The 22,317-nt window shown below is 41.7% G+C and overlaps 1 protein-coding gene across 2 annotated transcripts in view; it reads right to left on the bottom strand.

Annotated features, from left to right (window-relative positions):
- LOC143041806 (uncharacterized) overlaps positions 1 to 22,317 on the bottom strand; it is a 62,450-nt gene that overhangs the window by 12,799 nt on the left and 27,334 nt on the right. For both annotated transcript variants that reach the window (XM_076213878.1, XM_076213879.1), the window contains exons 5-7: positions 22,120 to 22,209; positions 2,529 to 2,575; positions 1,308 to 1,522 (exon numbers count right to left, since the gene is read on the bottom strand). In XM_076213878.1, the coding sequence (XP_076069993.1) occupies positions 1,308 to 1,522; positions 2,529 to 2,575; positions 22,120 to 22,209 (352 nt within the window). The remainder of the gene's footprint in view (positions 1 to 1,307; positions 1,523 to 2,528; positions 2,576 to 22,119; positions 22,210 to 22,317) is intronic.

Genomic DNA, 22,317 nt, shown 5'->3' on the forward strand with positions numbered 1-22,317 from the left:
TGTCAGTCTCCACTGACCTTATCATCCTGATAGATAGATAGATAGACTTTATTTGGCAATAAACCAATGTACATGAAGTGCAAATAATGACAACAACACATCCTGAGCAGCCCTTTCCCACAAAATGACAAATCCACAGTCATTGCATCTATTGGCCCCTTGCTGATCCTTATTGCCCCAAGCAGAGGTCTCCCTGAAAGTGACAAACCCCGTCACCATTGTCTATCAGGACCTCCTTTGCCAATCATCACCTTCAGCAGTGGTTTCCCAGAAAGTGACTAAAACCCTGTCACAGTTGTCTATCAGCCCCCTTGCCAATCCCCATCGCACTGAACAGTGATCTCCCAGAAAGTGGCAAATGCACATTTGCAGTAATCTATCAGCCCCCTTGCAGACCCCCATCACCCCAAGCAGTGGTCTTCCAGAAAGTGACAAAGTCAGTCATCACTATGTCTGTATATAGCCTACCTCCTTAATGCTCAGCTGAAGTGTTATCTCAAGAAAGAAGCCTTTGGATACTCTACTTCTCACATACCTCAAGTATGGTGTAATTGTTTTTTCTTGTTATAACCGATGTGTCAAATAGTTACACAACTCGAGGTAAAATTTTGTGCAGTAGTAGATTGTAAGAAAATAAAAATATAATTTGTTAATCATAATTTTCCCATCTGGGGTATTAGCTGTATGATATTGAGGCATTAAAAGATACTATGCAGATGGCAGCTGATACTTTAGGACCACATGGGACACCCCTATGGACCAGAGCCACGCATCATTTAGTCAGTGGTATAGGAAATCTCTATACACATTCTCTCCATTACATTGTCCCCCCACTCTCATTGTCCTGTACCATTTCTCTGAATTTTCTCATTTTACCTAACCCTGTGGTGGGCGATAAGAATACTGCCGCCAAGCTTTCCACTAGAGTTGTACAAGGTGTGTGTGTGTGTATATATATATATTTATATATATATTTATATATATATTTATATATATATATATATATATATATACATACTGTGATGGTGGACTGGCTGGTGGGGTTGTTTAATGTTTAAGAGTAGTGCTGAAGGACTGGAGGAGTGTCTGTATAGCTCCACTTTACAAGGGAAAAGGGGGCAAGTGTGAGTAGTAGTTTCAGAGGGATCAGTTTAAGTGTAGTTGAGTGAATGGAGAATGGTTGTGTATGGATGATACCTAGGCTTGATAACTGGAGAGGAAGACAAGACAATACAAGCCTAAGACGAAACCTTAAATGTTATAATGTAAGTACAATAACAGGAAAGTAACAAGACTATCAAACTTACCTCTTCAACCACAAATCCAAAGTTTGGCTTTTCTAAGCCTCCTTTCTCAGCACCATTCCATTTCTCAGAAGATGGATTCTGTGCAAGTCTCCTCTTGTCATCAGAGATGCTCAACTGCCCCATCATCTTGGAAGAAAGAGCCAGAGATGCAGCACTTGGTCGGCGCAGTGGATGAGTGCTTGTCATGAGGTCATTAGATGGTTTGGCTTTCCCAGCTGGAGAAAAGAAAAATAAACAACAATCTAATCTCTTTGCTATTTTGAGGGGCCAGAGAGGGGGAGTAGCTGATTAAGTGAAGTGGCCTTGCTGTGGATGTCCTGTGTCTTGCTGCATTGTGTGTGACCCTGGGCTGTTTGTGGACACAGGGATGACCTGTCATCCATGAGGAGCAGATATGGGAGGGGTGAAAAGGGTGGTGGAGGGGAGTGAAATGGGTGGGAATAGGATGTGCCTCTGACTTAGCTACCTCACTTATAAGGGGAAGCTCTTGGTATATAGATAGCTATTTGAGAAGACAAAGTTTAGATGTGAACAATGACCAAAATCTTAAAAATTTATAAAAATGAAGTGGCATTGGAATACAAAGTACAAGGAAGAAATAGGACAATTTGAATTAGATTCTGCCAATTGCATTACTGTGGACAGCCCCTCTCTAAACTCTATGGGGAACCTTAGGGACTCTTGTGTAATGGTTGGGTTCTGTTGTTACACGATGACCAACTTCAATACATTTTATTCTGCCAAGGGAAATTTGCAATCAAAAGCTTAAAAGCTACCTCATCCCTTTCATTGCCAAGTATAAATTTATTTTATTCTGAATCTGCCATGCTGCATGGTCAGATTGTTGGTGACTAAACCAGCTCCCCCACTGGTAACCTGCTTGAGAGGTGTGTTGGACACCCAGATAGAGGAAAAAGAAATACATCAATGGGGCAGACGAACTCAGAGTCAATGGCCATCCAACCCTGTTATGTGTCACTAACTTACGTGTGTACCATATGTGGCATCCCTGCAGGGCCTGGGGGCTGAGTGATGCCCCAGTGTCGTGGTTGTAGATATGGCAGCTGTGCGCAAGAATTTGACTCTTACTGATTTGGTTAAATGTCTAATCTTTCCCTAGTCATCTAAGTACCTCTAAATCACCCTAAAAACCCCTGGGGGTTCATGAACGCCAGGCTGAAAACCCCTGGCCTAAATCCATCACTGCAGTTGTTAACTTACCAAAATTTTGTGCCATTACTGTATCTGGCTCATCAAGAACATAGGCTCTGAAAAAAAGTTGAAATAAGCATTAATCAAAAAACGAATGAATGTATACATAGTTTGTAGTTCAGCCTTCATGGTCCACTGCAGGACCAGCTAATCACCTGAGAGACAATACAGCCTCTGTACCTCACCACAGTGGCTTAATCTGGCTTGGTAAGGTTATGTACAGAGAAGTGCATGTGAAGATTTGGTATGTTGGAATGGCTACATGTGTGAATAAATTCTAAAATTGGTGTAACCAGCTCAACCATACAGATTAGTTGCTAGCACATATATACAATACTGATCTACCAAACCTTTCACATCCCCTGTTGGAGAGGGGTTAGAAAGCCATGAAAGTTTTGCACTTACCGGTGATCAAACCCAGACCTTCCACACTCAAAGGCAGGAACATTGCCCAGTGCTCTATGTGGTCTCTTTCTATTATACACACAGAGCAATAGATACTTGGAACAAATTAGATAAAGAAACAATGTGTGCCAACTCTATTCAAGATTTTAAGAAAAAAACTCGATGATGAAAGATACAAAGACTGGTCACCACGAGCATAGCTCCTTTCCGTATAATACAACTAGGTAAATACACACACCCTGGGCTTCCTCCACCTTACAAGGGAGTTAGCCAAGTCAAAGGCACACACACCTATGCCCAGTCATTCCACTCCAGTCACCACTTGTTCCCCTCTTATCTTAGCTCTTCATACATACATACATCAAGGCTTTTCCCCCTTACAAGGGAGGTAGCCAAAAAGGAAAAGGCATAAAATCATTCCCACCCATTCCATCCCTGAATACACTCCACACCCCTCCACCCTCCCTCTTATCTTAGCACCTCCTGAATGATGGGTCATCCCTGCACCTTGTCCACTGCCCTGGGTCAGAAGCAGTCACAAGACACAGCACATCCACAGCAAGGTTGCTTCATTAGATCGGCGACCACCCCTCTCTGTTCCCCCCAATTGCATTAAAGGAGAAGACGGGGAGAAATCCCTTCGGTGTGCGCCAAATTTGCTCACACATACTACCTCACCCACCATCCCCCCCGCCCATTCCACCTGTTACAACTGCGATGTATACTTGCCAAATATGTAATTGTTATAATTTCGAGGAAATGTCATGTTACGTGTGTTGTATTGTGCTGCTTTGGTTATGTCCAAATATGTCACCGTAAGGTATTTTCTTTATGTATTGTATGTATTTATTAATGTAACTATGGTATTAGTTTATAATGATATTGATTTTTTTTTTTTTTGGTAATATGTTGATTATTCAAGTGTCCATTGCGCAGGCGTCTCTGCTACGTCACAGGCCATGACGTAAAAATATTTCGTTTGTATTTCCCGCTTAAACAATGTAGGCTCGTCAGGCTAGGTAAATCCCGCCCCCCTTGTAGTATCCAACGAGTCTATACGATTGTCCAGACCCTGCTTAAACCTACTACACGGGTCAGATTCAAAATGCCAGCCTTGAGGTTAGTACCCTTTTCCCTTGATATAGCAGCAAGCCAGATTTACTAGGACTTAGCTTTGTAGAGCCCTATATAAGTGAAGCGCGGAGTGAGTAGCATTGGGCTTAGGATTAGCTTATATTTCATGACTGTTTGGTGATCTGTGACCCGGTCTTACGTCTGTTCAACCCCGTTAAAACCTTCGAACTTGATTCTTTTGTGTAATGTCAAATGTATGATCAGAAGTCAGATGTATTATGTAAAATCAGGTTTGTTTAATTGTAATAGTGTCTTTGTTATATTATTTTCGTGTCATTTTACTTGTATTAACTTCATACTTATAATTTATTTTAATTATATTTCTTTAAGTTAAGTTAGTTTGATTTTCTTTCCCCGGTGTCCGACCGGGTGGCGACCTTATTCAGTTCTTTTGACCGTTTGAACCCATAATAGACATAGGGTCTAAAGGGTTCCCTTGATGTTACGAACTTCTGGCATTCACAAGGCCGGTGAACCTTTGGTACTTTAGAGAGGTTTGTAACATAAATTGGCGCCTCATTGCCAGGATTTAACGGTAAATTGGAAAGACGTTCGACGTGGATCAGTGATAATAGGTTTATTAAGGTAGGAAGATGCGGTTAACTAACGAAACCGAGGTAGATGAATTTGTACAAGGAAAACCCACAGATAAGGAAATTCAAGGTCTCACCATACCGGAATTGAAATTGATAGCACATTATTTTGGAGCTAGTTCGACCCACGGGTTAAATAAAGGGGAGTTAGTACAAATGGTAGTGGCAATGTTGCATGATCGAGACGAAAGTGTGCCGGCGAGAGATGAAGAGAGAGCGACAGAACAAGCTTCTGCCGGCTCAGCGAATTTAGATGATCGGGAAGGTAGTGACGCTGATGGTGAATCCCGGCACACCGAATCTCGATTAAGCGAGTTACAATTAAAATTAGAAATAGCAAGGGAAGAAACTGAAAGGGCTAAATTAGAAATGCAGTGTCTTAAACTTAAATCTGAATTGCAAGAGAATGAACAAGTGCTACCAATTCCTCAAACCGTGAATGGGAGACCTGAGTTTGATGTAGTGCAGAATGCGAGGTTGCTTCCTGAGTTCGATGAATCCAATGTGGACCAGTACTTTAGAATTTTTGAAAGGATGGCTAAAGATTATTCATGGCCAAAGAAGTTTTGGCCTGCGCTGTTGCGGACTAACTTAAGAGGGAAGCCCTTGAGAGTATATGGCGCCCTAGAGGACGCACAGGCGAAGGACTATGACATGGTCAAGACGGCCATCCTTAGGGCATGTGAACTCGTTCCCGAGTTGTATAGGATAAAGTTTAGGAACCTAAGGAAACAACCTAACATCTCGCACGTGGAGTTTAGTAGAGAAAAGCGTTTATTGTGGGACCAGTGGTTAAGATCTAACAAGATTAATAAAGATTTCGATAGACTGGCTGAACTGCTACTGGTAGAGGAGTATCTGAGATCCATCCCTAAAGAGGTATCCTTGTATCTTCAGGAAAAAGAAGTCTCCAAATTGGAGGAGGCCGCAGTGTTAGCCGATAAGTATGAATTGATAAGACCTGCAGGGAAGTTCTCGGTTACTCACAAGGGAAAAGGAGACCTCGCAATAAATAGGCAGAGAATCTCGCTCTCATCAGGTGGGTCACCTACCAAATCCATAGAAGTCAAGAAAGATGACTGTAGTAAGTCATCAATGATTAAGTCATGTTTCTATTGCGGAAGGGTAGGCCACCAAATGAGAGATTGTTGGAAGAGACGAAGAGAGATGGAAGGTGTCAAGCCCGTATCTTTAACAGATAAGGTTGAGAGTACCTCCACTAAGGGCAAGGCCCAGGGAGAGAGTGAAGCCAAAACAGTGGCATTGATGAGTTATATAGGTAACAACCCATCAGAGATGGATGGGGGTAAAGTAGATGAATTGGAGGGTAAACTTAAACCTCACTTAAAGGGATATCAGCCATTTTTATTCCAAGGTTGGATATCCATAGGAGGAGACCGGAAACGAGTCACCATCCTACGGGACTCGGGAGCCCTCCAGTCCCTAATACTGAGTAGTCTGGTGAAAAGTCCAGCGGTTGGAGGGAGTGTAACGGTAAGTTCCCTAGGGGGACTAGCCAAGGTACCTCTAGTATCCATAGACCTACAGTCGCCTCTCTACGAGGGACAGGCTATGGTAGGGATGGTAGATGAATTACCAGTTGTAGGTGTGGATGTTATATTAGGAAATGATTTGGTTGGTGGGAAGATGTGTCCCACACCCATAGTTTCGGAGGTACCGGTTGTTTCGGAAGAGACCGAGCAACTTGAGAGACAGCACCCGGGGTTATTTCCGGTTTGCGCTGTTACGAGGGCGATGGCAGCACAAAGGGAGTGGTCTAAGGACCAGGTGAGACCAGTAAGGGTCTCGAGTGGGGAAAACTGTGGAAAACCTGAATGTGAGGACAGTATGAACCCCGAGGAAGAACTCCCAAGTGAGGAAGCCCAGGTCGAAGCAGAGTTTGACCTGAAGCCTCTGTTCCAGGAGGAACAAGTAAGTGAAACCGATGTGTATGACTTGAGTCGCTTGTTTATGGAAAAGAAACAGGTGGACACAAGGTGTCTCAGTGACTTGCAGTGTCGATCCCGACTTACGGGAACTATATGAAAGGGTAGAGAGTGGTAGTGAACTATCAGAGGAGTATTACTTGGACAAGGGAGTACTATTCCGCCGATGGGTGGAAAGTACCTGCCCCACTGATGATGCAGTGTGGTCCGAGAGACGGCAAGTTATGTTGCCGAAGGTCTACCGGAAAGAAGTTCTGAAGCTAGGGCATGATAGTCCCCTTTCTGGACATTTGGGTGTACGCAAAACTTTAGACCGTATCTGGCAACATTTCTATTGGCCAGGGATTAGAAGGGATGTGGCACAGCACTGTCGTACTTGCCACACTTGCCAGTTGGTAGGAAAACCAAACCAACCTGTTCCTGTAGCCCCTTTGAAACCAATCCCTGTAGGAGAGGAACCCTTTGTTAAGGTTATCGTGGATATAGTGGGACCGTTGCCTAAGACTGCTAGGGGACATGAGTATATTCTCACTTTGATGGATACATTTTCTAGGTACCCCGAGGCGATACCACTACGTAAAGTGCGCGCCAAAGTGGTGTTGCATGAGCTGATTAGCTTCTTTACGAAGTGGGGACTACCTCGCGAGTTACAGACAGACCAGGGTTCTGTGTTTTTATCTAGAGAGGTTATGCAGAGTTTGGGAGCACTGGGGATAACGAAAGTGACGTCAAGTGCTTACCATCCTCAGAGTCAAGGTGCCCTTGAACGGTACCATCAAACGTTAAAAACAATGTTGAGGAAATGGTGCTTAGAAAATGATACGGGGTGGGACCAAGCCTTACCATACCTGTTGTTTGCAGTGCGTGAGGTACCTAACGAATCGTTGGGCCTCTCGCCTTTTGCATTAGTTTTCGGGCACGAGGTTCGAGGACCTCTTAAAGTCCTGAAAGAATGTTTATTGAAAGAGCATAGTTCTGCCTCTAAGGACATGTCGAAGTCGGTGACTGACATGAAAGGTAAGTTGGCCGCGTGTTGGGAAATGGCCAAAGAAAATTTAATGAGTGCTCAGGAAAGAATGAAACGACATTATGACAGAAAGGCCAAAGTACGGGAATTTAATCCCGGTGATAGTGTGTTGGCCCTGCTGCCTTTTCAAGGTAACCCCTTAAGGGCAAAGTTCAGTGGACCCTATGAGGTAGTGAAACGAGTAGGGGAACTAAACTATATTGTTGCCACTCCAGATCGGAGACGGAGTCAACAATTATGCCATATAAATATGTTAAAGTTGTATCGAGAAAGGGAGCAGAACCCGGTGGGTGAAACTGTCGCGAGTGTTTGTACGGTTTCTCTCATGCATGAAGTAGACGAGGACACTATTTCCCCCACCTTAGAGATGCCGTGGAAGGAGAATGCAGGAGGGTGGCCCCAGGTAGTGGATAAGCTGGACCACCTCACGGCTACACAACGGGAGGACTTAACTGCCTTATTGAGTAAGTATCAGGAGGTCTTTCGAGATACTCCTGGAAAAACTGATCTAATTCTGCATGATGTTGATGTAGGAGACGCGAAGCCTATTAAGCAGGCACAGTATCGTGTCAACCCGCAACGTGCAGCCATAATCAGGAAGGAAATAGACTATATGCTGGCCCACGGTTTAATTACGCCAGCACAAAGTGAGTGGAGCTCGCCAGTGATCTTAGTTCCGAAAGCAGATGGTACTCAGCGGTTTTGTGTCGATTTCCGACGCGTGAATGCAGTGACTAAAAGGGACTCGTACCCCTTACCTAGGTTAGAAGAGTGTATAGATAGAGTAGGAGGGGCACATTTCATAACTAAATTAGATCTACTCCGTGGATATTGGCAAGTGCCCATGACACCCCGTGCCCAGTCTATCTCCTGTTTCGCCGCATTGGGAAAGACTTACCAATGTAAGGTTATGCCCTTTGGTATGACCAACGCCCCTGCTACGTTCCAACGGTTAATGAATAAAATCACCGAGGACATACCTGGTTGTGTAACCTACCTCGATGATGTCGTAGTGTATAGTGACACTTGGCAGGATCATTTGGATCGTCTAACCTTACTCTTTGACAAGTTAGTGTCTGCCAATTTGGTGCTCAATCTAACAAAGTGTGAATTTGTTCAGGCCAAGGTGCATTATCTTGGTTATGTGATCGGACAAGGAGAATTGGCTCCTCCCCAGGCCAAAGTGGAAGCCATTCTCAGAATTCCAGTACCTCAGACCAAAAAGGAGATTCGTAGTTTTGTAGGAACCATTGCCTTTTATAGAATGTTCATCTATAATTTCTCTTCCTTAATAGCTCCTTTAACCGACCTGCTAAAGAAAGGAGCCAAGTTCCAGTGGACTGAGTCTTGCAACACCGCTTTTGTTCAAGCGAAGAGCCTTTTGTGTACCGCTCCAGTGTTGCAGGCCCCAGACTTCTCGAAACCATTTTCTCTGTATTGTGACGCCAGCAACATTGGTGTTGGTGCCGTACTATTACAAGCTAAAGACACTGTGGATCATCCTGTGAGTTACTTCAGCAGAAAACTGAATGTGGCTCAGAAAAATTATTCCACAATTGAAAAGGAATTATTATCCATTATTTTGGCTTTGAAACATTTTGATGTATATATCCCTGTTGGCGCAAATGTAACTGTGTTCACTGACCACCATCCCTTAAAATATATTCAGAAGTTCAAGGAGAAGAACCTCCGCTTAACTAGGTGGAGTCTATTTTTACAAGAATATAATCTAGATGTAAAACATATTTCTGGGAGGAATAATGTGATAGCAGACTGTCTGTCTAGATCATAGCACATATCTGCCGAGATCATAGCACATATCTGCCGAAAGTAAAGAAAAAAATTCTTTTCAAGAATTTTTTTTCTTTTGGTGGGGGAGGTGTTACATCTGCGATGTATACTTGCCAAATATGTAATTGTTATAATTTCGAGGAAATGTCATGTTACGTGTGTTGTATTGTGCTGCTTTGGTTATGTCCAAATATGTCACCGTAAGGTATTTTCTTTATGTATTGTATGTATTTATTAATGTAACTATGGTATTAGTTTATAATGATATTGATTTTTTTTTTTTTGGTAATATGTTGATTATTCAAGTGTCCATTGCGCAGGCGTCTCTGCTACGTCACAGGCCGTGACGTAAAAATATTTCGTTTGTATTTCCCGCTTAAACAATGTAGGCTCGTCAGGCTAGGTAAATCCCGCCCCCCTTGTAGTATCCAACGAGTCTATACGATTGTCCAGACCCTGCTTAAACCTACTACACGGGTCAGATTCAAAATGCCAGCCTTGAGGTTAGTACACTTTTCCCTTGATATAGCAGCAAGCCAGATTTACTAGGACTTAGCTTTGTAGAGCCCTATATAAGTGAAGCGCGGAGTGAGTAGCATTGGGCTTAGGATTAGCTTATATTTCATGACTGTTTGGTGATCTGTGACCCGGTCTTACGTCTGTTCAACCCCGTTAAAACCTTCGAACTTGATTCTTTTGTGTAAAGTCAAATGTATGATCAGAAGTCAGATGTATTATGTAAAATCATGTTTGTTTAATTGTAATAGTGTCTTTGTTATATTATTTTAGTGTCATTTTACTTGTATTAACTTCATACTTATAATTTATTTAATTATATTTCTTTAAGTTAAGTTAGTTTGATTTTCTTTCCCCGGTGTCCGACCGGGTGGCGACCTTATTCAGTTCTTTTGACCGTTTGAACCCATAATAGACATAGGGTCTAAAGGGTTCCCTTGATGTTACGAACTTCTGGCATTCACAAGGCCGGTGAACCTTTGGTACTTTAGAGAGGTTTGTAACACACCTCATGCATCACATCCATAAAAACCATTCTCCATTCACCCATCTTCTGTCCTCTTCCGTCCTTCCTCAATAGACATTCCCCTCTTCACCAAAGCCCCTTTCACCCCATCCATCCACCTCATCCTAGGATGTCCCCTCATGTTCACTCCCTCCACACCTGCCTTCCATATCTTTTACTAGTCTTTCTTCACTCATTCCTTCCATGTGTCCAAACCATCCCAATACTTTCATCAACCCTATCTCCCAACTCCATTTCCACCCCTGTTCTCCTCCTCATCTCATTTCTCACTCTATCTAGCCTAGTAACCCCCATCATACTTCTCAGACACCTCATCTCAAACTACTCCTCTCTTATGTTCCATGTTTCTGCCGCATACAGTGCTGTTGGCATAATCACTCCTTCATACAGTCTCCTCTCAGCATCCATTCCCAAATGTCTATTCCTCATTACACTCTTTAATCCACCAAGGCATTTACTCGCTTCTCTCAATCTACATTCTACCTCCACCTTCACTCCACCTTTTCCTGCCCCATTTGCACCCAAGTATCTAAAACTATCCATTTCCTCCATTCGCTCTCCCTTAATGCTCACTTCCAGTCTACTGCCACTTTCACCCCTTGTACATCATCACCTTACTTTTACCCACATTTATCTCTAGCTTTCTTCTATTACATACTCTCCTAAACTCTGTCACCAACTTCCTCAGTCCCTCCTCCGATCCTGACACAAGCAGTGTCGTCCACAAACAACAGCTGGCTCACCTCCCACTTTTCTCCATTTTCTTTAACCATCTCCAATCCCTGACGCACCACCCTTGCATTTACCTCGCGCACTACCCCATCCATGTATAAGTTGAACAGCCAGGGCAACATAACGCATCCTTGATGAAGTCCCACCTTTACCTTGAACCACTCACTCTCTCCATTTCTAATCCTGACAAGCTCTACTACTCATAAAAAATCTTGACAGCTCCTAGAAGCTTTTCTCCTATCCCGTATATCTGCATAACCTCCCACAGTGCCTTTCTGTCTACCCTATCATAAGCCTTTTCCAGATCCATAAAAGCCCCAAAAAACATCCTTCCCCTTTCCTATAGCTTTCTCACATATCTGTCTTACCACAAAGATCTGATCTACACAACCTCTACCCATCCTAAATCCACACTGTTCCTCATCAATTACTCCTTCTGTTCCTCTCCTAATCCTTTCAATCAAGATCCTCCCATAAGCCTTCCCAACTACACTTAACAAGCTAATCCCTCTGAAACTACTACATTCACACTTGTCCCCTTTTCCCTCTCTCCAGCAAACATTAAATAACCTCACCAGCCAGTCCACCATCACTGTACCTCCTTTTTTTAGACACTGAATAAACTAGACTTGGAGAGATACGAAAATGGGTCACAATGAACATAGCTCCTGTCCCGTAATATACAACTAGGTAAATACACATTCGTCAGAGTGACAAGCATAAATTGGAGCTCCTGGAAAATAATTGAAAAATGAAATGTCGTAACAGTGATACAACTACAGAATACCTAGGGTGTGATATATGGGAAGGGGAGTGCTCAAGGATACCAGAAATGGTCAATTTACAATGTAAATAATGTGTAATTGAAGTAAAATGGAAGAAAACAATGAAAGGTCAAAGAAACCCCAAGATAGCTGTCCATTGCATTACAATAAACATGTACCCAGAGCCATCTACCGACGCAAGGGCAAAGCAAAATACATTAGTTTCAGATCACTGAGAGGCACAAAAAGGTTTCTACTTGATAATAATGAGGAGGGTAATTTCTCTGGATTTTGTGGGTACAAAAGAAGACATTAGTTGTTGTTGTCGTTCCCTAGACTGTCTGTCCAAGCAGTCCTGTCTCCCCAAGGAATGCCACAGCTGAAACTGGGTTTTCCCACAAATCCTTTATAGAGTGTATGTTGTGTTGTTTGCGTACATGATTGTGTATAATGCAGTCTTCCATTATGTGTTGTATGGTATGGGGTGAAGTGTTACATCCTGGGCAGCTGTTCACAATGCAGTCACCCAGCCTCTTCTGGTAGCTTAGAAGTGCTGGGTGGTGGCTGCACCGCAGTCTGGCCAGGTGGACTCTGTCCTTTCATGGGAGAGAGGATTCAGAAGGGTGGATATCAGGGGGTCTGGCATGCAGCAGTGTGTTGTCTTTCAGTGTGTTAATGGAGCGGTGAGTGATATGATTATGAATATGTTTGCGGAGGCTGGTATTTGGTGGTTGTGGAGGAAGAGAAGAGAGTATCTGTGTGATACAGGTCTTTGGGTGTTGTTTTAATGTTTCTTGGTGTGTGTGGGTGTGATGCGTTTGTGGTGGCTGCGGCAAGTGTTTGTGTGCCTCATGTCGAGGTGGTCCTTGACTTTGAGGACTTTTGTTTCATGGTGTAAATGGTCTGTAGGTGTTGTATTTGTGCAGCCTGTAATTGTTTTTAGGGCTTTGTTTTGTATGATTTGAAGGGTGTTGTGGTGCGTCTCACTGAGATTAGGAGCCCATGCAGGACTCGCATAATTCATCACTGAGCACATGTTGTTGTATTAGTTTCTTTGTTTTGTCCAAATGTTGTTCCAGCGATTGAATTAAGTGCGTTAAGTCTAGGTGTGCATTTGTTTTTTATGTTTGTGATGTGTTTGAAAGACATGGATGTATCGTATGTTACACCAAGAATTTTCGGTGTGTTTGTGTGGTATTAGAGTGTTGTTGATGTAGAGATATGGTATGTATTTGTGTTCTTTTGTCCAGTTGGTGAGAAGTGTTGCTGTAGATTTGGTTGGAGCTATTTTGAGTGTGATGAACCGTGTGTTGAGTGTATCAAGGTATGGCTGGATTATTTCTGCAGCTTTGTGTTACGATGTGTGCATATGATTGTTATGTTGTCTGTAGGAAGAGATCTGTATTTCTGAGGTGTCTGGTGTGGGCAAGTCATGCATGTATAGATTAAAGAGCGTGGGGGATAGAACAGAGCCCTGTGGTACTCCATTTTTAATGTTTCTGATGTGCGATGATTGGCCATTATATGACACGTAAGCATTCCTACCTGCCAGATAATTGGCCAGCCATCTTTTGGTGTTATTGTGCATGTGTGTTATATATTTTATTTGTTAGGTTGTGGCGGGGGATAGCATCAAAAGCTTTACTAATGCCTAATGTTACAAGTGTTCTGTGGTGGGGCCTATCTCAATTGATGCCATCTAAAATTCTTTGTGTGAGGTTTATCAGAAGTGTGTTTGTGGAGTGTAGTGGCCTAAAACAGTGTTGTGAGTCAGCAAGGGGAATATGTGGTATGACAAGTTTAAGTATTAGGCGTTCAATGACTTTAGAGGGGGTGCAGAGAAGTGTGATTGGGTGGTGTGATGTTGGGATTGTTGGGTCTTTGTTCGGTTTTGGAATGATTATTTTACCATGCTTTCAGATGTCAGGTAGTGTTGTGTGAATAGCTGTAGTTTGCAATGTTTGTGAGTGCGTGTATACCTTGTGGTCCAATGTGTTTTAGGTGGATGTTACTTATGTTATCAGGGCCACAGGCAGATGAGTGCTTGAGATTATGTATTACGGTATGTGTATGTGTTTTGTCTGACTGTCTATGAAGGGTGTATAGTCTGAGTCTGTGGGAAAGTCTTTCTTACGTCGAATAGTGCATAGGTCGTCAGGGTGAGAAGCGAGATGGCTTGTCTGTGCAAAATGATTTATGAGTGTGTTTGCTTGTTGTCTGTTTGAGGGTAGATTGTCTGTTGCTGTGATTATTACTGCGTGAGAGCGTTTTGTGTTACTGTTGGATAGTGTAATGCTGTTGAGCGTTTTGTACAATTTGCTGGTGTTTGTTTTGTGATCAAGTGTATTGATAAAGTTTTGCCAATTTTGTGTTTTTTGTTCATGTATTTTATTGGCAATCACAGTGTTTAGTGTTTGTATTTGGTCTGCTATGTTTTGAGGGATAGGTGTGGGGGTAGTGTGTTTAAGTGTGTCTCGTTGTCTGATGAGGCCTTGGATTTCTGGTGTGAAGTTGGGGTTGTGTGATTTTCTGTTGCCTCTAGGGATGTATCTCTTGTCTGCGTTTTGTATGATTGTATTAAAAGTGTGCACAGCATTGATTATGTTTGTGATTGGTGTACTGTTGAGCGTTTCAAAATGTTCTGTCTTCAGTAAAAGCTTCCCTGTTAGCTCTCTTGTAATTGATGTACGTGTCTCTGTGGCCAACTGGGGTGCATCTTGTTTTGGTGGTGATGATGATTGGAAGGTGGTCAGAACCTAGGGTTCCGACCACTCTCCATGATGTTGTTAGAAGACATTAGTAGTTATAGACAGATAGAGACATGAGAAATATGAATCATGGAAGCAGGAAACTATCGATCTATGGAAGACGATTAAAGACCTAAACAAGGAAGTGGGAAAAAAAAACCCCCACTGAAATAAAAGAGGTAAGTGTGCTAAAAGAAGAGCTGGCCAAGTTGAAATGTCCAAATAAGAGGTTGAAAAACAACAAGACCATCAAGAAAGAGGTGGATGAATGGATAAAAGCAATGACTGTGGAAGTGGGTAAAAGCATAGATGATTTGCAACGACTCAGGAATGACTGAAAAAGAAAGATGATAAGGTAATTTTTAAAGAAATAGTTCAACAAATGCAGAAGGCTGAAGATGCTGTCATTAAGTAAAAAAAAAAAAAGTGCACAGAATGGGTAAACATGTAGAAGGAAAGTCTACCACTACATCAGAACATGAAATATTAGACAAAATTGAATACAAGACACCAATTGTGAAGACTGACCACATACTACTCGAGTTAGAACTAAAGGAGGAAATATAAAAGACGAGAAACACAGAAAAGGAAGACTGATGAATAGTAAAACAAACTTCGACAAACTTAGGAAAATTATTCTTAAAACTAACTGGGGGACGGTCAACAAGGAAGAAACAAGTGAAGAAAAATGGACAATTCTGATGAAAATCTATAAAGGAGTGGATAAACGTCAAAAAACAGGAAAAGGTGTATATCAGGTGCTGGTTTAATAGGTGTAAAAAAGCCTGGAAAACATTGAGAAAAGACAAAACTTAGAAAATGGCAAACATATATTAATCAAGGGAACAAATATGTAAAAATATGAAAAAAGTAATAGAAGAATGTAAAGAGATAAAAATATTCTATATGTAAATGGTAAACTATAAAATAAACAGGAAATGGTGAAACTACGCCAAGGGAATACTGAATACACTTAAGATTAAAAAACGGCTGAAGTCATGAGCTAACCCTTCAAGTCTGTTTTCACTAGAGAACAAAGGTAACATTGATATGAAGGGAGAGATAAAGGAAATCTTTATTCAGAGAGAAATGATTATAATTATACAGTGACTGTCCCTCTGTTATGCTGTCCCCCCACTCTTAATACTGTCCTGTACCACTTCTGAATATTCACTTCCTTTTCTTGCTGAGCCCTGTGGTACAAGAGAAGAATACTGTTCACGAGTGTTCCCACTTGAGTCGTAAAAGGCAACAAAAACAGGAGGACGGGGATTGGACTAGACATGCTACTCTCTGTAGCCCCAAAGGGGACATTCCCACAACAATAATAATGCACACACACACACACACAGTTCTTTGAAAGAAGGAAAAGTTCCAGAAGATTGGAAAAAAGCAAACATAGTACCTATATATAAAGGAGGAAATAAAGAAGAACCTACCAACTATAGACCAGTCTCTCTAACAAGTACAATAGCAAAAATTTGTGAAAGAATTATCAAAAGTAGATGGGTAAAATACTTGGAAAAAAACAACTTACTAAATCCAAGGCAATTTGGATTCAGACAAGGACGATCATGCGTCACCAATTTAATATGTTTCTATTCAAGGCTAATAGATATAATACAAGAAAGAGATGGATGGGCTGATTGTGCATTTCTAGACCTAAAAAAAGCTTTTGCCAAAGTACCACATAAGAAGTTGCTTAAGAAATTAGAATCTGAAGGAGGAATACAAGGTAAATTGCTAAATTGGATGGAAGACTTTTTGCAAGAAAGAAAAATGAGAGTAGTGATAAGAGACCAGCACTCAAAATGGAATGAAGTAATAAGCGGTGTCCCGTAGGGAACAGTTCTGGCCCCAATAATGTTTGCTATATATATTAATGATATGGATGAAGGAATTGAAAGCTATATGAGCTTCTTTGCAGATGATGCAAAACTACTGAAAAGAGTGAAAACTGAAGAAGATTGTGAATCACTACAGAGAGATCTAAATAAAGTACAAGAATGGAGTAGGAAGTGGGAGATGGAGTTCAATACAAAAAAGTGTAGTATAATGGGATTTGGAAAAAGCAAAAACAGAATAACAGGATCATATAATTTGGGAGAAGAAGGAATAAAAAAAGTAGAAAATGAGAAGGACCTGGGAGTCATTGTTATGAATAATATGTCACCTGAGAAACATATAAATAAGATTTTTGGAGAAACTTATAATTTAATAAGAACAATCAAAGTGGCATTTACATACCTGGATGAAGAAATGGTGAGGAAAATCCTAATCACCCTGATAAGACCAAGATTGGAATATGCAGCAACGATATGGTCACCAAGTACAAAAAAATGTATAAAAAAACTTGAAAGAATACAAAGAGCAATTACAAAATTGGCACCAACACTCAAAACTATCATATGAAGAGAGACTACAAAAACTTGAACTACAGACACTAGAGCAAAGAAGAGAGGAGATTTGATAGCTATTTACAGAATCATGAAAGGCATAGAAATTACTGATAGAGAGAATCTGATAAAATGGGATGACAGAAATACAAGAGGACACGGAAAGAAAATAAAAAAAGACAGCTATAGAAGAGATTTGAAAAAGAACAGCTTTCCTCACAGAGTAATAGACAGTTGGAACAAGTTAGATGAGAAAGTGGTGTGTGCAAAAACAATACATGAATTTAAAAATAGTTTAGATAAAATGAGATATGAAGACGGTACCCCACGAGCATAGCTCCCCTTCCCGTAAAATACAACTAGGTACAACTAGGTAAATACACAAAAAGACGGGTCACCACGAGCATAGCTCCCTTCCCATATAATACAACTAGGTAAACACACACACACGAGTTCAAGAATAAATTGGATGGGGATAGATACGCAAATGGGTCAAAATGAACATAGCTCCCATCCCGTAGAATACAACTAGAAAAAAAAAGCATAAGAGGGTCTGGGAGTTTTCCAACCAGAACCCTAAGATTTGGGTCTTTTAATGTATTTGGATGTGGTACAGATGAGTAAAAGGAAAGATATAGGGATTATGTTTGAGAAGAAAGACTGATGTGTTGGCATTGAGTGAAACCAAGTTGAAAGGGAGGGATGAATTTGAGTTTGGGAGTGTACCGTATTTTTCGGACCATAAGGCGCTTCGTACCATAAGGCGCACCCGTAATTTGCTATTCCCCGTCCTTACATAAGGCGCACCTGGTTAGGTAGGTCAAACACCACCAGAGGCGCCACCGTTGATGACGAGCACAATAGCGCGTCATTTTATGCGCACGCCATGCAAACGGCCAAATTTACATACCGCGGGAAATTTCATTCATGTAAATGTTATGCGAGTGTATTTACTACGATCGTAGTAAATTTCAAACAATTACATCATCAGTTACATGTCGGTACATAAAAACATAAGATAAACATGGCGGCTTGCATTCAGCAGTAAATCGAAAATTGGTTTATGTTTCAGTGTAAAAAATGAGCTAAATAAATTCAGTGTATTGGCAACTGACCAAAATGAACGAAAACTACTAGTCTCGCGGATTATTCTAATACCAAAATAAAGGCAGCGTGTTACGGAAGAGCTGAGAAATCGGTGGTACTAATTATTTTTTTTTTTTCTCTATCGGGTCGGATTATCGGATAACAACAACATCAACGTCCATCCCGCCATCTTATCTATGATCACTGGTGGTATGAATCAAACTGCACTCTATTAAGTTTCTTACTATTATGTTATTAGTGTAATAGACTTATAGTTGAATTATTTGAACTTTAAAATGTGTGATTTTCATGTAATATGATCAAAGAGAAGTTACGTTTTTATCCTCCGTAATATTACGGACCACAGCTACGATTCGTCCTGCCCGCTATCTATGATCATTGGTGGTATGGATCAAGCTACACTATTAAGTTTGTTACTGTTGTGTTACTAGTGTAATAGATTGCATATAGTTGAATTATTCAAACTATTTTCTTTAAATTGGGTGATTTTCATGTAATTTGACGGTATTCGTAGCTGTCTGTGGTGGGTAATTTTACATAGGATAAAAACGTAATTCTTTGATTAAATTACATGGAAATCACACATTCTAAAGAAAATAGGTCAAATAATGCAACCATATGCTAAATTCTTATATAAAATTGTGCCTGTCGGTAAAAACCGTCATTGTTTACGTTTGATCGGCGATTAGTCAGACCGCACGTTTCGGCCCGATTTTCCCTTCAAAATGCAATATCTAGAGAAATAGGACAGCTAGATGGATAATTCAAATTCCATTGTACTCATAGCGACTTCCTGCATCCCATGAGAACTACTTCAGCTCAAATATCAGGAATTCCATTTTCATGTTGACCTAGCTAACCTTGTCTCGTCATCGGATAATCATGCAAATGTGAGTGCATTCAGAACTGAACATTTTCGTTGTTGAATGAGAAAAATCGGTTGGGATTTAGCAAAATTACAAAAATAAATGATATATTTTTTATTTTGGTCAGTGAAATCAGACCACCTCCATGGACGGTCTGCCCTGCCAATACCCCTATAAAACAACAAACATGTTACGGGAATTGTGGGAAATAAAACCAACAGTAGCAGTTTATTCCCGGAATTCTCTATTCACTTAAAAACACAAGATTACAAATGAAGGTAAATTTTTAGTTTCGACCATGGGCGCAATATAGCAATAGAAAATTAATTATTAATTTTGTAAATTATAATGTATCAACGTCATATGCAATTTTGTGAGCGGGAAAAAAAAAAAAAAAAAAAAAAAAATGCTGAAACGGATTTCGTAAGTAACGAAGTCGTGTCGGACGAATGGTACGCCATGTTTGTTATGATAGATGCCGACGTCGAAGAAATGAAAGGGTGATAAATTCGTCTAACCTAATCTAACCTGTGTTTAATAAATAATTACCTGCAAATTAAATGTCATCCGGCTCGTCCTCGTTGTCGTCGTTGTGAGAGACGTTGGCGTCCCGATCCTATGCTACCGACTTCTTTCATTAGCATATTACGTTGATACATTTTAATTTACAAAATTAATAATTAATCTTATATTGCTATATTGCGCCCATGATCGAAACTAAAAAAATACCCAAATGACTACAGTCTGAGTGAAGCGAGACTAGACCAATGCAAAATGGCTGTCTGTGTTGTGGACGCTATCATGTCATAGCCATGATAGCGTGAATGAATGCGGTGGCATGGACCCAAAAACTGTCGAAGTTTTCGCAATTTTCTTGTCAAGATACATGCACCTTGGTTATAACTTGGTTGTAACTTTTGTTAAGCCTATGCACTGTCGCCGTCGTCAGGCTAGCTACGAAACATGTCAAAATAGTACGTCACTATCCGAGGCATTTTTTTTTGCACTGAAGCCACACATAAGGCGCACCGCACGATAAGGCGCACCACCCGATTTTGGCCGATTTTAAGGATTTTGCCCGTGCCTTATGGTCCGAAAAATACGGTAGTTGGGTGTCAGGAGTGGGGAGAGGATGGGGGTGAGAGGAGGTGGCTGTATCAGTGGGTGAGGGGACAAGTGAATGTGTAGTGGAGTGGAAGGGGGTTTCTTTGGGGTTGGTGTGGATCGGGGTGAAGCTGGGAAGGGAGGTGTATTTAGTTGTATTATATATGGGAAGGGAGCTATGGTCATGGTGACCAGTCTTTTAGCATCAAGTTTGTTCTTAAATTCTTGAACAGTGTTTGCACACCATTGCCTTTTCTAATTTTTTCCAGGTATCCACCATTCTGTGTGGGAGCTATTCTTTTTCAGATCTCTTCTATAATTATCCGAGTTTTTCATGTCCTCTGTTTTTCTGTTGTCCCACTTTAATTAATAATCTCAAGATTTCCATTCCTTTAAGGATTCTGTAAATAGTAGATCTCCCCTTTTTTTTTTTGTTTCAGAGTTGGTAGTTATAATTTGGACAATCTTTGATTGTATGTGGGTTTTTGTGGGTACATGTGGACCTGGTGGTGAGGGGAGTGTGCAGGAGGGGGAGGCTTTTTGGATGGGTTTGGATGGGTGCATGGAGGGCTTGGGGAGAGGTGTCAATGTAGCATTGGGATATCTTAATGCTAAGGTGGGCCAATGGGTGGAGTGGTTGGGGATTGTGGTGGAGAGTTGATGGTGGGAATGTGTCTGGAGGGAGGGGTGATGATGGCAGATATGGTGTTTGGGAAGAGGGTCAAGTGTGGGTGCACACGAGATGAGGTGGTGGAGGTGTGGATGGGGCTTTGGTGGACTGGTGGTGGTGACCGGGAGGTGAGGGGGTTGCTGGGCTGGATGGAGTGAGGCGAGGAGGTGGGGAGGAGAGCTGGGGTGGGGAGGAGAGCTGGGGTGGGGAGGAGAGCTGGGGTGGGGAGGAGAGCTGGGGTGGGGAGGAGAGCTGGGGTGGGGAGGAGAGCTGGGGTGGGGAGGAGAGCTGGGGTGGGGAGGAGAGCTGGGGTGGAGGGGGAGTTGGGGGCTGGGCTGGGTTGGTGAGGGAGTGTTGGGGTGGTTTGGACACATGGAAAGAATGCATGAAAAAAAGATTAGTGGGGGAGGTGTGGGGGCAACCAGGGGTGACATGGATGGTTGGAGTGGGGGGCATTGGGAGGGAGGGTGAAGTCTGTTGGGATTGGGGTGGGAGAGTGGTTGTGTGTAGATGGCACTGTGGTGCATGGAAGAGGGGGTGGGGGCTTAGGGTGTGTGTGTGTGTGTGTGTGTGAATGATATTTGATGCAGCCAATTGGGTGAGGTGGCCTTGCTATGGATGTGCTGTCTTGCTGCATTGCTCACCCAGGGTGGTGGGCAAGATGCAGGGATGACCCATCATCCAGGAGGGGCCAGGACAGGAGGGGGGGGAGGTGAGTGGGATTGAAGGAATGGGAGGGAGTGGATTTAGTGCCTTTGTTTTTGGCTACCTTTCTTGTAATGGGGAGAAAGCCATTGGTAGCATGCATGTCTATGTGAGGAAATCCAATTTTCCATACATATACATAATTACCTGGAATAGGTGATACAGCCAAGCTCAAACAATACATGAATTCAAATATATATATATATATATATATATATATATATATACATGTATCAATGGCTTTTTCCTCTTACAAAAGGGGTAGCCAAAGTTAAAAGGCATGATTCCACTCCAACCCATTTCACCTACATTACCACCCCTCCCTCATATCTTTGCTCCTCCTGGATGACAGGTCATCCCTGCATCTCGTCTATCGCCCTGGGTCTGAAGCAACATAGCAAGACCTTGCTACATACAAATCTAAATAGAATAATTGGAAATGAAGGCTATAGATTAAGTTGGAACCGTGTATAACTTGAGGCTATGATAAATTGGAGGGTAGGGGACAGGACCTATGGAACATTGCATTTTCATGAATACTAAAATTAGGTACACATGTATGTATACTCACTCTCCGTTCCTTAGTTTCTCCACACGCTCAACTTCCTTTGCCCTCCACTCTTTTCTCTTTGATTTTGCAAGACAACCAGGTGGTGGTGGTCTGTCATAGTACAGGAGAGAAAAAAAAAAAAAAAAAAAAAAAAAAAAAAATGAAATTAACAAATGCATCATATTAGTAACTCAACAGTTATCACCTTATCCACTTTAA

The sequence above is a fragment of the Oratosquilla oratoria genome, chromosome 32, assembly GCF_046742065.1.
Source record: "Oratosquilla oratoria isolate Oo_2021 chromosome 32, ASM4674206v1, whole genome shotgun sequence".
NCBI lineage: Eukaryota > Metazoa > Arthropoda > Malacostraca > Stomatopoda > Squillidae > Oratosquilla > Oratosquilla oratoria.